We start from the raw sequence: 14,947 nt of genomic DNA, 5'->3' as shown, positions 1-14,947 counted from the left end.
ACAGCTCCCCAGAGCTCTATGGAGCTCTGCTGAAGTTCTGGAACAGCCCTTTATCCTTCCTGGGTGGAGAAATGGATTCTTCCACTCTGGGGCAGACAAGAGAGGTCCCGAACCACATCCCCAGTTAGCACACACAGATAAACCCTCTCAGGCTCACCTGCCTTGTGGAGAGGCAGGTGGGTCAGGTGGCTGGGTGCCCCTCTGGGTTTCAGGCTGGCTTGCGCACGCTGCATGACATTGGGCCTGAGATCCGACGGGCCATCTCTGGAGATCTGACAGCTGAGGAGGAGCTGGACAAGGCCATGAAGGAGGCTGTGTCTGCTGCCTCCGAAGATGACATCTTCAGGGTAGGTGGATGCCATAGGAGCACTCTCTTATCTTTATAAAGTTCGGTTTGAAGTAAGAAGGTGGGCTGGCTTCACCTTTTCTGCTAAGAAAATCCAGGGAAAAAGCCCTGAGCTCTAAGGCAGATTCCAAGCTCTTCCCACTCAACTATTTCCTATCCCTGCATGTTTTCCAAGCCTGATTCCATCTCAAGGCTGGGCTCCCAGGACATGGCAGCTTACAGAGTGTCACTGGCTCTTGGAGAAAGAGGGGAGGAGCCCTTTTCTTAAGGGAAATGTTTCCTAGGAGAAATTTCTACATTAGAAGTTGCAAATGGTGGCTCTTGGGCCTCATCTAATCTGCAGACCTATTTTGTTTGCCGACATTTGGAAATTCGGCACATTCAAATAAAAATCTAGACCTCTGGCTTCTCTTTAAAAAAAATCAGAAAATCTGGCTTATGTTCCCATGTGGTAGCAGAGGAGTGGAGCCAAGTGGCAATTATCCTCTTGAGATAAAGCATGTGTTCTTCAGGTCACAAAAATCCCCTCCAGCCTTCCTTCCCTCTCCCGTCCTGGATATGAAGGCTGAGCGTCAGTTTTAGAAGTGAAAACCAAACCTGACTCTGCCAGGATAGTGGAACTCTTGGGTCCTGCTCTCTCCATTCATTGTGGCCCATGCCTAAGCCCTGAGGTACTTGGCTAAAACCCTTCCCAAGTGAGGGAGAAACTACTGACCACCATTGCAATGGGGCCATGCTCACAACTGTCCCTTCCAGCTCCCACAGGGGGACCACACAGGGGTCCTGGGCTATGGAGTCACCGGGAGGAGCTTGCCCTCCTTGTGGCTACCCTGTCATCACCATCCTCATCTTCATCACTGTGAAATGTCCATCACTGAATGGCCTCAGGGACTCAGCACCATGATAACACTGCCCCAGCAAGACCCCACAGATCAACTTGCAGATAGCTACTTTCCCACTCACCCAGGGCAAGAAAAAAGTGTTAGGAAAAAACATTGGGTCCTGATTTGAAATCTCTAAGAACCTCCCAGGGGAGAGAAAGCCATGATATAATTAATGGAGTCAATGTGTCATCCTTATTTTCAAAACCATTTCGCCAACATGGTTTCTAGCTCAGTGAGCCATTTGGATCTCCATTTAAAAAATTCTTGTTAGAATCCCCTGGTCTCTTTCCCCACCCCTCAGCCCTCACCGTGCCTCACAGCTGCCAAGCCAAGCACTGACTGCAATTTAGGATTGCCATCCTACACTGGTCCTTGAAACTCCTCATGGGGTTCATTAGAAAGTCCCAGGGGAGCAGCCTCCCTGCCTGACGGGTTCTGCAAGAGGTCCTGTCCCTCACTGTTCCCCCAGTGGTTTCAGAGGGGACTCTCTGGGTCCCTCCCTCTCAAACCACCAGGCCACGCAGGTGAAGAGTTCCCCATCTGCCATGTGCTGCCCGGCATGGTTGTGCTCTCTGGAAGGCGGACAACCTTCCGTGCCTTCGCTGAGAAGGAGAGGTAGCTGAGGGGGCTTTCTCCTCCACCCACCCCTCCCGTCTTGCCTACAGAGGGCCGGTGGCCTGTTCGGCAACCACGTCAGCTACTACCAAAGCGACGGCCGGAGCGCCTTCCCCCAGACCTTCACCACCCAGCGCCCACTGCACATCAACAAGGCGGGTAACAGCCAAGGCGACACCGAGTCGCCATCCCACGAGAAACTGGTGGACTCCACCTTCACCCCCAGCAGCTACTCGTCCACTGGCTCCAACGCCAACATCAACAATGCCAACAACACTGCCCTGGGCCGCTTCCCCCGTCCCGCTGGCTACCCCAGCGCAGTCAGCACCGTGGAGGGCCATGGGCCCCCCTTGTCTCCTGCTGTCCGGGTACAGGAGGCAGCATGGAAGCTCAGCTCCAAGAGGTAAGCAGGAGGGTGGGGCATCCAGGGCCCATGCACAGGGGCCCCACACACTCCAGCCCAGAGTGGATGGGGGGAGAGTTTGGCCCCCAGGCCTACCACTCACCCCTCAAGCTGGGATGGAGGATGCTGCCCCAGAGCCCATCAAGAGATAGGCAAATGCTGCTTCCCAATCTTGCCCTTGATTATATGTGGCAGCCACCCTCGGGAGAAGGCACCATGGCCCCACTGCCCAACAAGTGTCCTGAGATGCACACTTGTGGACAGAGCCTCCTGTGCTTTCTCATGCTAACCAAGCAGAGGAGCTCCAGCCCCTGATCCCTGGGATGTCGGCATTCTGGCTCCACAGTAGATTCTGTTCCCCTGGCCTTTCCCAAGTCTGCCTAAACCTGGCCTTTGGCTCAATTAGGATGGGAACGGAGCTATTATGTCCTTCTCAACCCTCTTGGGAGGGGCATTTTGGTGTCAGGAGGCCCTTCACGGTAGCACTTTCTCATTCTGCCCCAGTGTAGGATCATTCCTGGTAGTTTGACTGATCTCCCACCTCCTGACGCATGCTTTTCTCCCCACCCTCTGCTCCCTGGTGCTCCAGGATACATTGCTATGATGTGCTGGGACGGTAGGTGCCTACTTTCATGCTCTGGGCCTCAGGAAGCACAGCCTGGGCTTAGAGGGTCTCCCTGCTTTTTCTGTCAACAGCTCCGGGTACCCAAGGCCGGCTGGGTGGGAACATGCCTCCACATCTTGCCACTTCACCCTTAGTTGAGCTGCTCTTCCAGAGCAGGACAGCCTCCCCACCACAGCAGGCCGGGAAGATCCCCAGCATGCCATGATCTTGGGCCGATCCCTCCTGCTTGCAAACTTAGAAAATAATCGTGAAGTGTGAGTGTCTTTCTGGACAAGTGTCCTGAAGCTGCTTTCATCTAAGGAGACAGCATACCTGCCCCCTGGTTTTCACTTCTGTTCTTACCACCCATTTTCAAATGGCTCCATGTAGGCCTACGTGGCCTGGGCATTTAACAGTGTTGATGACAGCCAAGTCAAACCTTACTGCCTGGAAGCCTGGCTGGTTAAACCACCCAAAAGCAGTGTTGGGTGAGTCCTGCTCAAGAGATGTATATTGATGCCTTCTATGTGCAGGGCAGTGTACTTCGCACTGGATTTTGTATGCTGATGTGAAAGGGTTAGCTTTGTACAGGGGAATATCAAAGTTTAAGTGGCTGACCCATGACTGTCTTGGTGGCCCCTCCCTTTTCTGTAAACCTTTTCCCCTTCTACAACCTTCAGGGACTCAGTTCTAGTGCCATTTTCTCCCTTGCTCCCCTTATCAAAACCTCTTCTTAAGGAAGGCTCATTGTGTCCATCATTAGCTTCTCAGTGTAAACTAATACCCCCTTCAAAGGGTATTTTCCAAACTGTGTTCCATATTAAATGAAGGGAGAGTGGCTTTTAGAGAGGAGATAGGAGAGACATCAGGGGATTGTCTTCCTCTCCCCACAGATACATCTATCAATGATTATGGTACATGCAAAGCACCTAGCACAATGCCTAGCATGTAGTAAGTGCTCTCTAAACATCGGCTCCCTCCCTTCCCAACACAGTAAACAATACTCAAGGCAGTATGCTTCTGCTTGGTGAGGAGGAACAACTTAACCAAGGTTGTAGCTCTGGGGCCTCATCCTTCATCTTGCAGCTCAAGGCTAAGTGCAGTGGCCCCAGGACTAGCCTTACTTTTGATGGGGACAAGCCAGCATGTCTTGCACACAGTGGCCCCCAAGAAGTGGTGTTGCCTGCCTGCTGCCATTCTCCATCTCCAGCTCATCCCATCATGCCTCACCAAAGCTCCTTTCACATATCTCTCTTCCCACTCCATCAAGAGCCTTCAACATTTCACCTCTCCTTACTGTGGGGTGGGCAGCCATCTGTTAGGGCCTTCTCCAGAGAACCAGGTAGGTACCCAGGAACGGTATCATCCTGAATTGCACACAGCCCACTGGCTCAGCGTCAAATCTAAGGTGCCAATCCATCACTGAGCCCTGAGAAAATAAACTGGGATATTTCCCTGATGCCTCCATGAGTAAAGTGGGCCCCAGCATTCAGGAACTATAGGAAGAAAGATGGAGGGAGGTACTGAGCGAGGCACAGACAGGAAGAGAGAACACCTGGACCAGAGCTAAGAAGACATGACCAAATGAGCAGAAGATCCTGGTCTGGAGGGAAAACAAAATAATCCAAGGTACATCCTGGTGTGGGAGGATCTCAAGCTCAGCAGGGAGTCAAGCTCACTACCCAGGACAACAAACCCCCCTATGTGAGGCTTCTTCTCTGGGCCTTCACTCCAAGGAGCCAATGACAAACCCAAAGCCATGTCAAAATGTGACACCAGGAACTTCCCAGCTCTGCCCAACTAGCACCCAAAGCCCCAGCTGTCTCTAGCAGAAGGAGAGGACAGCCCTTGCACAGGCCCACGCCGACCTGTATAGAACAGTCCAGGACCCTGTTTTAAAAGCTGGTCCTTTCTACCTTTCAAAACACCATCTCATCTGTTACTTCATTTGTTACTCCCAACAAGTTTCTGAGTCAAGCAGGGCATATGTTAGTTCAATTTTATTGATAGGGATACTGAGGCATGTGGTGAGCTAGTGACTTATGCCAGAGGGCAACTGAATTGGGGTCAGAACTCAGATCTCCTTGGATCCTACCCCAGAGATGCTTGTTCCATGTGGAATTCTAACTCTAATCTTACTGCTTCCATGGCTCCGTGGCTTTGTCAGCGACTGCAGGAGGAAGAGGCCACAGCGGTTTTGTGTGAGTGTGTGTGCACGTGTGTGTGTGCGTGTTCCCTGTGTGAGTGCATTGCACATGTGAATGAGTGCATGTGCAATGTGTGCCACCTCACCTGCTGAAGGAATGGTGGGGATTAGCAGTTTCTGACTTTATTTCTCCATCTTGGACACTTCAGGTGCCACTCCCGGGAGAGCCAGATAGCCATGGTGTGTCAGGAGGAGGTCTCTCAGGACGAGACCTATGACGTGAAGATAAGTGAAGACACTGAGTACTGCAGCGAGCCCAGCCTGATCTCCACAGAGATGTGAGCTCTGCCCCCAGGCTAGCCCATGTGCAGGAAAGGGTCTGGGGGTGAAGGGAAGCTCCCTGAAATCCCTCCTCTGGGCATGACTTGGGGAGCAGGAGATCATATATCAGAAGATGCCTAAAGCATCTGTCACCTCATTAGGGAGATGGATGTATGTGTCTCCACCCACCCCACCCCACCCCACCCCCGACACACACACATGCACACTATCCCCCAGTTAGCTTAGCTTTTCTTGTGACGCAATACTTTCAGGAAAACTTTAAAACATTGTTTCATAAACTTTTTTTACTGAAACCAACTGTCATAAACATACTTTGGAGTGAGACTCAGTACACACATACATGTATTGACAAATAAAAGTTCATGAAGCTTCTTATAATAAAGCTACCCAGCAGAGGGCACTGCTGGCAAACAGTGGCCAAGATTTTTGTCAGTGCTGGAATTTTTAATATAATTTATTATCAAATTGGTTTCCATACAACACCCAGTGCTCATCCCAACAAGTGCCCTCCTCCCTTCCCATCATCCACTTTCCCCTATCACTCAGCCCCCATCTACCCTTAGTTTGTTCTCAGTCCTTAAGAGTCTCTTACAGTTTGAATTTTTTAAGAGAAGCGTTTTTTAACTACAAGTCCAGACCCATTCGAGGGTTGTGACATTTACTTAGTTATGATCGATACTTTTTTATATATTAATGTTTTATTGGAAAAGGTACATGAGGGGCACCTGGCTGGCTCAATTGGAAAAGCATGCAACTCTTGATCTCGGGGTCATGAGTTCAAGCCCCACGTTGGGTGTAGAGGTTACTAAAAAATAAAATCTTTAGAAAGAAAAAGAAAGGAAGGAAAGGAAAGGAAGGAAAGAAGAAAGAAAGAAAGAAAGAAAGAAAGAAAGAAAGAAAGAAAGAAAGGGAAAGGGTACATGAAAACCACCTATGGACATGAGCCCAGGTGAACATAACATGCAAGCCTCATCACACCATCTTTTGTCTTATAAAAGCTTAACTTCTTTGGAGTAATGTCTTGCCCATTCCAGCAACAGTGTCCCAGTTAACTTGTCTCCTTTTTCTCTAGGCTCAAAATAAAATCAAACTCCTCTCAGGTCAGGGCTGAGTTGAGTCTTTGGCGAGTGAAGAGAGCCATCTCTTTTAAGGGGTCTCCAGTGGCTTTGGGAGCTTGGTGATGGGTTTTGAGCTCAGCCAGGATACTGAAATTCTTCCTCATCCAAACAAACTGTACATCCACCCTGGACCATTTGGGGCTCTCTTCTTTGCTGGATGGGTCATAACAGGGATTGTTTTTTTCAACCTATGTATAGTCTGAGTCAGCCTCTTTCACAGGCCTCACAAGTGCTTTGATGCCTGGCTCTTTGAAGTTGCTATGGTAGAAGGCTTCTTCCTCCAGCTTCAGGACTGGAAGGAAGTTCTGGGCCTGGTGGTTGTAACATCATCCCAGCACGCTGTCTGCTAGGACTGTGCTTAGAGCTCTCAAATGCTGAACATCACATCCACACCTTTGTCTAGTCAGCTTTCTGGCCCTGACTTTATCAGCCACTAACTGCTATATTCTCCCCAGAGTTTGTAGAGGCTGAAGCCTTCTGAAGGCTGGAGTTTATCCACTTTAGCTGATGCCCATGCTGGGTTCTTAGTCTTGGTACATTTTCCTGCTGGCCCTTTATTGTCTGTCTGGCCCAGCAGGCTCAGCAGCTCCAGGCAGCCTCTTCTCCAGTCTCAACATGGTCTCCTCCAGGGGGCTGAAGACCAGAGGATCCTGGAATCAATGAAGAAACACGAAAAGCAACTCTGTATCTGCCTTCAGAAACTTCCCCAGGCTCCAGAAAGCCAGACCAAGATCAGCATTTTAAAATAAAGAATAACATAGTACACAATAGCATAGAATAGGTTAGAATAAGACAATAGATAATAGTGTATCCAATGTCACAAAGGTATTATTTAGTGAAATACTTGTTTAATGTGTGTACTGAGTCTCATAAAATGTATTTATGACTGTGGGTTGCATTCAAAAAGTTTAAGATGCATTGTTTTAGTAACTTCCCTAAAAGAAGGACCGGCCCTTTAGCCTTTTGATTTGTAGAGACTGCAAATTTTCACATGGCCACATACCCTAGAAATCAGTAAAAGCATATGCGTCCTTCCATTTTGGCTCTTACTGAGTGTTTGGTGCATCCAGGCACTCTGCTAGAGCATGAATAAACCGGCCTCAGCACTCAAGGATATTTTACAAACTAGTTAAGATCTCAGAAGAGGGAGATAACATGGAGATTTTCTAACTACTTGTTCACAGAGTGGTACAAGCAATGAGGGGGATAGACATTCAGAGAAGGTCTGGGTCAAGGTGACCATAACAGCCTCCTTGCACAAGATCAAACAGAAGCTGGGTCTTCAAGAGTGGGTACAATTTGGATAGAAGAGAATATAATAGGATGAGTTCACCATGTCAAAAATGAGAGGAAAGGCTTGGAGGTTTTCAGTCAGAAATTTTCTTGTACATCTACAAAGGCTCAAGGGGAGTATGCTAGGAGCAGGGAAGGCAGCACAGTCTCTGCCCTCGAAGCATGTGGAGTCACACAGCAGGAACAGAGTCAGTGGCCTTGTCTGTAAAATGAAGGGGTTAGAATGCACCTGTCTTCTTAGACTGCAGGCTGCTCCCACTGGGGACTGTGAAATCAACTTAGTGGATTGCAGCTGACATTGTTTGATGAAATAGAATAGACTAAAGTAGCATAGAAGCCACCAGAGAGCAATGCATGCAATAAAGGTAAGTATGGTTCCAGAAGCCGAGTTCATTTAGGTGTGTCTATGTATATGGGACCACGAGCAGTATATTTCTTATTGTGAGTCTCCATCAAAAAGGCTTAGAAGCCATTGAGTAGATGCCCCCTAAGGCCTCTTACAGCTCTGCTGGTCACTGACTAGATGACTGGGTGTTTGTCATAGGTAACCACTTGTGTGTCCTGATGATGAAGGGTGGGCAGGCCAGGGAGAAATTAGGGGAAGGAGAGAAGTTTTGGCTGAAATTGGGAGTACTCATGATAAATAGCACCCACATATGTAAACAGCAGAGCCTAGGCTGTTCCCAGAAAGAATCTTGTGGGCCAAAAATTGTTTTCCAACTTTCTCACCAACTTTGACTCAAGATCGCCTCCACTGCCTCAAATCAGAAATGCAAGGCTCATGAGCAGACAGACCGTGTATGAGGAGCTGGAAACATCTGTGATGCCAGAGAGCCAGGCCCAGCCTTGGGGGGTGGGGGGGGAATTCCTGCTGCCCCTTCGCCGAACCTTTAGGAGAGCAAAAAGTGGGAGTTCCCTTCGCTAAGGGAGAAAGCAAACTGCCTTCAGGGGTGGCAGCTGTCCCTATGGGGTGGAACTTCTCAGCCTCTCGGAATAAGCTCCAGGAGTTCTCTGTTCCAGGCTCTCCTATCAGGATGATGAAAATCGGCAATTAACACCACCGGAGGAGGACAAGAGAGATATCCGGCAATCTCCAAAGAGGGGCTTCCTCCGCTCTGCCTCACTAGGTGAATACTCACACCTCTCACTCCAGATGTGACCAGCCAGGTATCACCCCCCAGATGACTGGTCAGGCATTCTGGTGGCTGAGAAACTGCCATGGCCTGGCTCAGACAACTCCCACACAGTGGCTGCCCAGTGATGAGACAGGATTCTAAGGGCAGGGCTTGTTGGGTGGAACTTGACCATATGCTACCTGATATGGGAGCCAAATGGTAGAGAGAAGGTGATCCAAGGGCCACTAACATGGCTTCTACACCTCCCAGGGTATGAGGCTCACAGGCCTGTGTCCCCTTTCCCTGTGCTGATCACAGTTCTATGGCTGGCTTTGCAGGTCGAAGGGCCTCCTTCCACCTGGAATGTCTGAAGCGACAGAAGAATCAAGGGGGAGACATCTCTCAGAAGACAGTCCTGCCCTTGCATCTGGTTCATCATCAGGTAGCCTAAACTTTCAGATATGTCACTGGCCATCACCCCCACAGGCTACAAAACCCCCATGATTATGGCAAATCCCAAGACACCATTCAGTCTTCCCTGTCTTGACCACTCATAGTCCCAACCCCTGGCCCTAACAGCCCCCAATGAGGGCACTTGTCCACGCAAGTGAGAACGTGAACAAGGGGTGTCAGTTCCCAGGGTGGAGATGTAGCAAATACTGAACAGGAGCTCCTCATGTGGTCCCAAAGGATCAGCAGTGCCAGGATTCTGCCTCATCTTTCTTCCTACAATGGTGCAGATGTTCCCTCCACAGACATTGGCTTACACTACAGAGCACTCAGGCAGATGTACTTATATAGCGTTACTTATAGATGTACTTATACAGAGTTGCAAGATACACCAAAACATAGAAATGATCAAAGATTCTGCCAGCAACATGGTCAGGAGGAGACTGATATTCAAGGAAAGCAGGTCCAGAGAGATTTGACAGTTGAGGTACCTCTTGGCATGGCTGACTCCAACTGAGCCAGTGAAATCCAAGACACCAATGTCCAACATAATCTCAGGATCTTAGAAATAATGCAAACCTCAAAGAACCAAAGGCCAGTCTCTTACTTCTGGGCAAATTAGTGTCTAAATTTCCTAAAGTTTTTACCTCTCAAATTGTATACTCCCTCACCACAGGCCCATGCATTAGATGATTTCTTTTAATACCCAAGGGCACTCAACTGCCAATCAAAACTTATAATGTACAAAAGATGGCCAGTGTGGCTCAGCTAAGTTGATATGATTTCGGCTCAAAGTATCCACTGTTTTGCTTAGCCGATGTGGCATTGCCAGCATACATATGATTTCCACTGGGCTTTCTGGAGTATTGAGCATAGCCTTATACTTCCCTCAGATCTCCAGGGAACCAGGGACCCAGGCTGGGGACCATCAAGAGCTGTGGGCAGGGGAGGCAGGCCGGGGGGACACTGTATGTGCTATTTAAAAAGATTTCTAGAAGTTCATTTCACCCATCTATTCTTATCATGAGGTTAGGAACCTCTGCTTTATTTACACTCCCCCCTTCATGCCTTTCCACTACCCCCCAACCCACCGCCATGTTCCCTTTCCTCTTCCTCTCCGTCTGGGCTTTCCCACTGCACACTCTCCCATGGACACTTCCACTCAGAGAAATTGTTGTGGTGGTGACATGGAGGCCAGAGGATACAATATGTAAATAGTCTAATCACAGCACAGTGTAAGATTTGAACAACAGCTCAGAGACAAGCTGAGCTAAGGATCAGCAGGACATTCTTAATAGCCTAATTGTAAAAATTAAAACAATAAGCACTGATTTTTTTTCTAGCACTTTATGGTGCTTCACAGACCATATTGCACTTGAACCTCACATCAACCCTGCAAGATAGGTAGATAGAGGGCATTCGTGTTCTGGTTTTAGAGCTGATGAGGGCAGCATTCCTGGTAGACTGCTCACGAGAAAACCAAAAGCAAAAGAATTCACCGCTGACTGGTGATAGGGCCAGTGCTGAAAGGCAGACGAGCTCGATTCCACTCCTTTGCAACTTTCTGGATTTGGAGGAGAAGGCGATCACTGCAGACGGACATGATCACAGAATATATTTTAGGGTGGCGGACACGAGCCCTGGGTCGTGATGGGGGGGGTGGGATTCAGAGGGCTGAAAATGATGGATGTGGGCTCCAGGTAGGTGGAGCTCGCCGGGAACAACAGCTGCTAGGAATAGCCAGAGACCTGACCGCTTCCAGTAACCCGTGTTCCTTGTGTGTCCGCAGGCATTGGCGGTGGCAGGCCTGAGCCCCCTCCTCCAGAGAAGCCATTCCCCCAGCACATCCCCCAGGCCCTGTGCCACCCCACCAGCCACTCCAGGCAGCCGAGGCTGGCCCCCACAGCCTATCCCCACCCTGCGGCTGGAGGGTGCCGAATCCAGCGAGAAACTCAACAGCAGCTTCCCGTCCATCCACTGCAGCTCCTGGTCTGGGGAGCCCACACCCTGTGGTGGAGGTGGCAGCACCATCCGGAGAGCCCGGCCAGTGTCCCTCACTGTACCTGGCCAGGCTGGGGCCCAGGGCAGGCAGTTCCACGGCAGTGCCAGCAGCCTGGTAGAAGCGGTAAGTGACCCGGAGCTGCACAGCAGGCAGACAGGGGGAAGGAAAGGCTGAGGGCAGCAAGGGGGCTTTGCATGAAGAATGGAGAAGGGAGGATCTGGTCCTTTCCCAAGTAGAGTGGATGTCGAGTCTCTTGGCCAGAAAGACCCTGACTCCCAGGGTCTACTGAAGAAGGGCATGGTGTGCAGAAAATGGTGATCACACAAGACGCTATAGGCTTCTGCTTGGGCCGGGCCTGCTGTAGCAGGAGAAAGTACTGAGCAACATAACCCTGCCACAGGCCAGTGAACCCCAAGCAGGGCCCTGGGCGCCAATTTACAGCCAGTGGTGAGCTCTGACTGCTCCAGATGCAAATGTGGGCCTGGGCTGGGTTTGTTCAGTATCAGTATCTGTGGTTCTCGAGCCTGGGGCTCATTAGAATAACCCAGGAGCTTCGGAAACCTAGGACACATTAAATGGATATTTTTAAAAGCCCTTTGATGATTCTAATGCACAGCCAGGGGTGAGAATCACTGTTCTAGAACAAGAATGCTTCCAGCTCCTCCATGCTCTGCCCTGGCCAGAGCAGCTAATGCACTCCTGGCACCACATTTTGGGGGACTGTGACAAATTGGAACAAGCCCAAAGGGGAACACAGCAAGGGGTTGGCAGGGTCCCTAAATGCCATTTCCTATGAGAACTGTCGGGGGAACTAGGGAAGCAAACCTGGAGGGGGGACAGCCTAGGAGGCCACGATAGGCATCTCAAACCTGTGAGGCCCCTCATGTCCTGGGCAGGGGCTCTTAAGTGCAGGCCTGGAGCGGCAGATCAACCTGCCAGGTGAGCGGATTCAAGGTCACATGAGGAAGACCTTTCCAACAGAGCTTTTCCCAAATGAGGAGGGCTTTCCTATAAAGGGGTGAGCCCGCCATCACTGGACACATGCAGGCAGAGACACCGCCCATCCAGTCGTCAGGCTGTTGTGCAGGAGGTGGAGAGTTAAACCAGATGACCTCTAAGGTCACTTCTAGCTCCAAAACCCTGTTCTTCACTTGACCTTGATTATCCCTCATTCAGTTCACAGATTTCCATTGAGTGCCGACCACGTGCAGGCTCTGTTCTAAGTGCGGGGATATAGCTGAGACACCAGTTTTTGCTCTCATGAGCTCATGCTGTGGTGAGGAGACACAGACAATAAATAAACATGTGTGTGGCATGTCCCACAGGGTGGGAGCTCTGAAGAAAACTTAAGCAGGAGAGGAAATAAAGAGTGATGGGGTGGGGAGCAGGACAAATGGAACTGGGAGGAAGGCATTCCAGGCTTCATTATGAATACCTTCCCCTTGGCTCAGAGCCAGTCACTAAAGCAGCCTTTAGGAAAGAGGGAGCAGCTCTGGGATCACCTGCTGGCCTTTGGAGCGGGAACAGAAGCAGGTGCAGACATGCCGTTCTGCACACCTCCCCACAATCCTCTCCCACAGAGGCAGCCAGCCAGCAATAGGCAAGGGGCACAAGGTAACAAAAGGTTAACAAGTTTCACAAAAGGAGGATGAAGGTTTCTTGGCAAGAATAATATGACAGGCATGTGGGGGTGGCAGGGAGGAGAAAAGACAGGGTGGGCTGGGTTCTACCTTAGACAAAGGCCCAACAGCACCCCTCTGGCCCCCTCTGTAAGCTGAGTTCTCATGTGTTTGACAACAGTTTTTGAGTGCCCCAGCCAAAACATCTCCCCTCCAACCTACGCACCCCTGATTCCTTTGGGCAATGCTCTGTGTCCACTCCTTTCCTGTGAGCACCCCTACACACACACACACACACACACACACACACACACACTTCTCAAAGGTACCAATTATACGCCCCTTGCCCTAGCCCTAAAGAGAAGAGTCAAGCTCCAGGAATAATGTTCCTCTTTGGTTCTTCTTCATGGTCCTCCCTTCCCACTTCAGGTCTTGATTTCAGAAGGACTGGGGCAGTTTGCTCAAGATCCCAAGTTTATTGAGGTCACAACCCAGGAGCTGGCTGACGCCTGTGACATGACCATAGAGGAGATGGAGAACGCCGCAGACAACATCCTCAGTGGGGGCGCCCAGCAGAGCCCCAATGGCACCCTACTACCTTTCGTTAACTGCAGGGACCCAGGGCAGGACAGAGCAGAGGGCCAAGAGGGCGAGACCTGCGCGCCCACCCTGGCGTGTCGGAAGAGCGAGGAGGAGCTCCAGGACAGCAGAGCCCACGTCGGCAGCCTGTAGTAGCTAGGGCTGGGGAGACGCTGGGTTTTTTATTTGTTTCAATGTTCCTAATGGGTTCGTTTCAGAAGTGCCTCACTGTTCTCGTGACCTGGAGTTAACCGGAACAGCGTCTTCATTCATTTCGTTGGGACAAGACGCAGAGTTGGGTGGTGGTGGAGAGCCAGTTTTTCGGGGGCATGGAAGGCAGCAATCCCAGTTTGTGTTGTGTGCACAGAGGTAGAGTGGTGAGGAGGAGTGGAAGAATCAGGGAGGGAGAGCAAGAGAAGAGACGCCTGCCCTCGCCTCCGGGCATGAAAGAGAACCTCAGCTTCCTGCGGTAGCCCTCACCAAAAGGACCCTATGTCAAACGGGTGTCAACTTTGCTTGTAAAAAAAAAAAAAAAAAAAAAAAAAAAATCATTTTGCACATATTCTGTATGAGCCTCACTGTCTCCATAGAGCCAGGGCCCTGTGGATTTGCAGAAGGAAGCAGGGGTAGGACTTCAGCGAGGACCCAGCCCCATCCCAGAGAGGGAGGAGGAACAGCAGGAGGCTGCAGGAGCTCGGGAACCCGGAGCGGCTGGCGAGGGGTGCGTGGCAGCCTCACCGCCGAGGCCCCGGCCACGCCCACTCGTCTGCGTCAGGCTCACCTTGCCTGCCCTGTGCTCCCAGCTCCAGAATGGCGGCTGGGCCTGCGTTGGCGGGGAGGGGCAGCTGGCGCTGCCTGCCAGGGAAGGGGCAGCCGGTTCTTGACGCGACGAGGTGGTGCTGAGCTTCTGTTGAGCGCTCTTTTGTTTTGTGATTTGACATATTTCTTGATAGCATGTTGCAGTTTTCGTTTTTTTGGTTTTTATTTTCATTTTGTTTTCCCAGGGGGAGGGGAGGAAGAAGTGTTTACAAAGCTTTGTAGCCACCCACCTTACTGTTTTCACTTTTGCAAATGTAAATCGGGTTTGGTTTTACTGTATTATTTAAACGATTGTGGTTTTCTTTTTCTACGGTGGGTTCTGTGGAGCCGCTGTAGTCCGAGTTTTACCAGCCATTGTGTATGCGCAATAATTTGTTATAATTTCCGTAGGTAGTAACAACAATTTTTTGGGTTTGGTTTTATAATTTAAAGTAATGCACTTGATGTGGTCTTGCACATATGGGTGATTGAGTTGGGTTCTTTTTAATGCTGGGTGTATCCGTGGGTGCCAGAGAGCGGAAGCACGGATGAGAGAGTCTCTGTGAGTGTGTGTGCTACGTGTGTGTGTGTGTGTGTGTGTGTGTGTGTGTGTGTAGTGGGTTGTCTGGGCAC

The 14,947-nt window shown here is 50.4% G+C and overlaps 1 protein-coding gene and 1 pseudogene across 1 annotated transcript in view; one reads left to right on the top strand and one right to left on the bottom strand.

Moving 5' to 3' along the window:
* Positions 1-13,757, top strand: part of CACNA1C (calcium voltage-gated channel subunit alpha1 C) — a 657,848-nt gene extending 644,091 nt beyond the window's left edge. The window contains exons 43-49 of the mRNA XM_042945417.1: positions 213-347; positions 1,896-2,248; positions 5,208-5,336; positions 8,772-8,878; positions 9,205-9,308; positions 11,106-11,441; positions 13,367-13,757. Coding sequence (XP_042801351.1) covers positions 213-347; positions 1,896-2,248; positions 5,208-5,336; positions 8,772-8,878; positions 9,205-9,308; positions 11,106-11,441; positions 13,367-13,669 — 1,467 coding nt within the window. The 3' untranslated portion in view covers positions 13,670-13,757. The remainder of the gene's footprint in view (positions 1-212; positions 348-1,895; positions 2,249-5,207; positions 5,337-8,771; positions 8,879-9,204; positions 9,309-11,105; positions 11,442-13,366) is intronic.
* Positions 6,389-7,118, bottom strand: LOC122224069 (annotated as a pseudogene).
* Positions 13,758-14,947: the final 1,190 nt, after the last annotated feature.

Source organism: Panthera leo, chromosome B4 (genome assembly GCF_018350215.1).
Source record: "Panthera leo isolate Ple1 chromosome B4, P.leo_Ple1_pat1.1, whole genome shotgun sequence".
Taxonomy (NCBI): domain Eukaryota; kingdom Metazoa; phylum Chordata; class Mammalia; order Carnivora; family Felidae; genus Panthera; species Panthera leo.
Note: the sequence above shows the minus strand (reverse complement) of the source record. Positions and strands in the feature narration are given on the sequence as shown.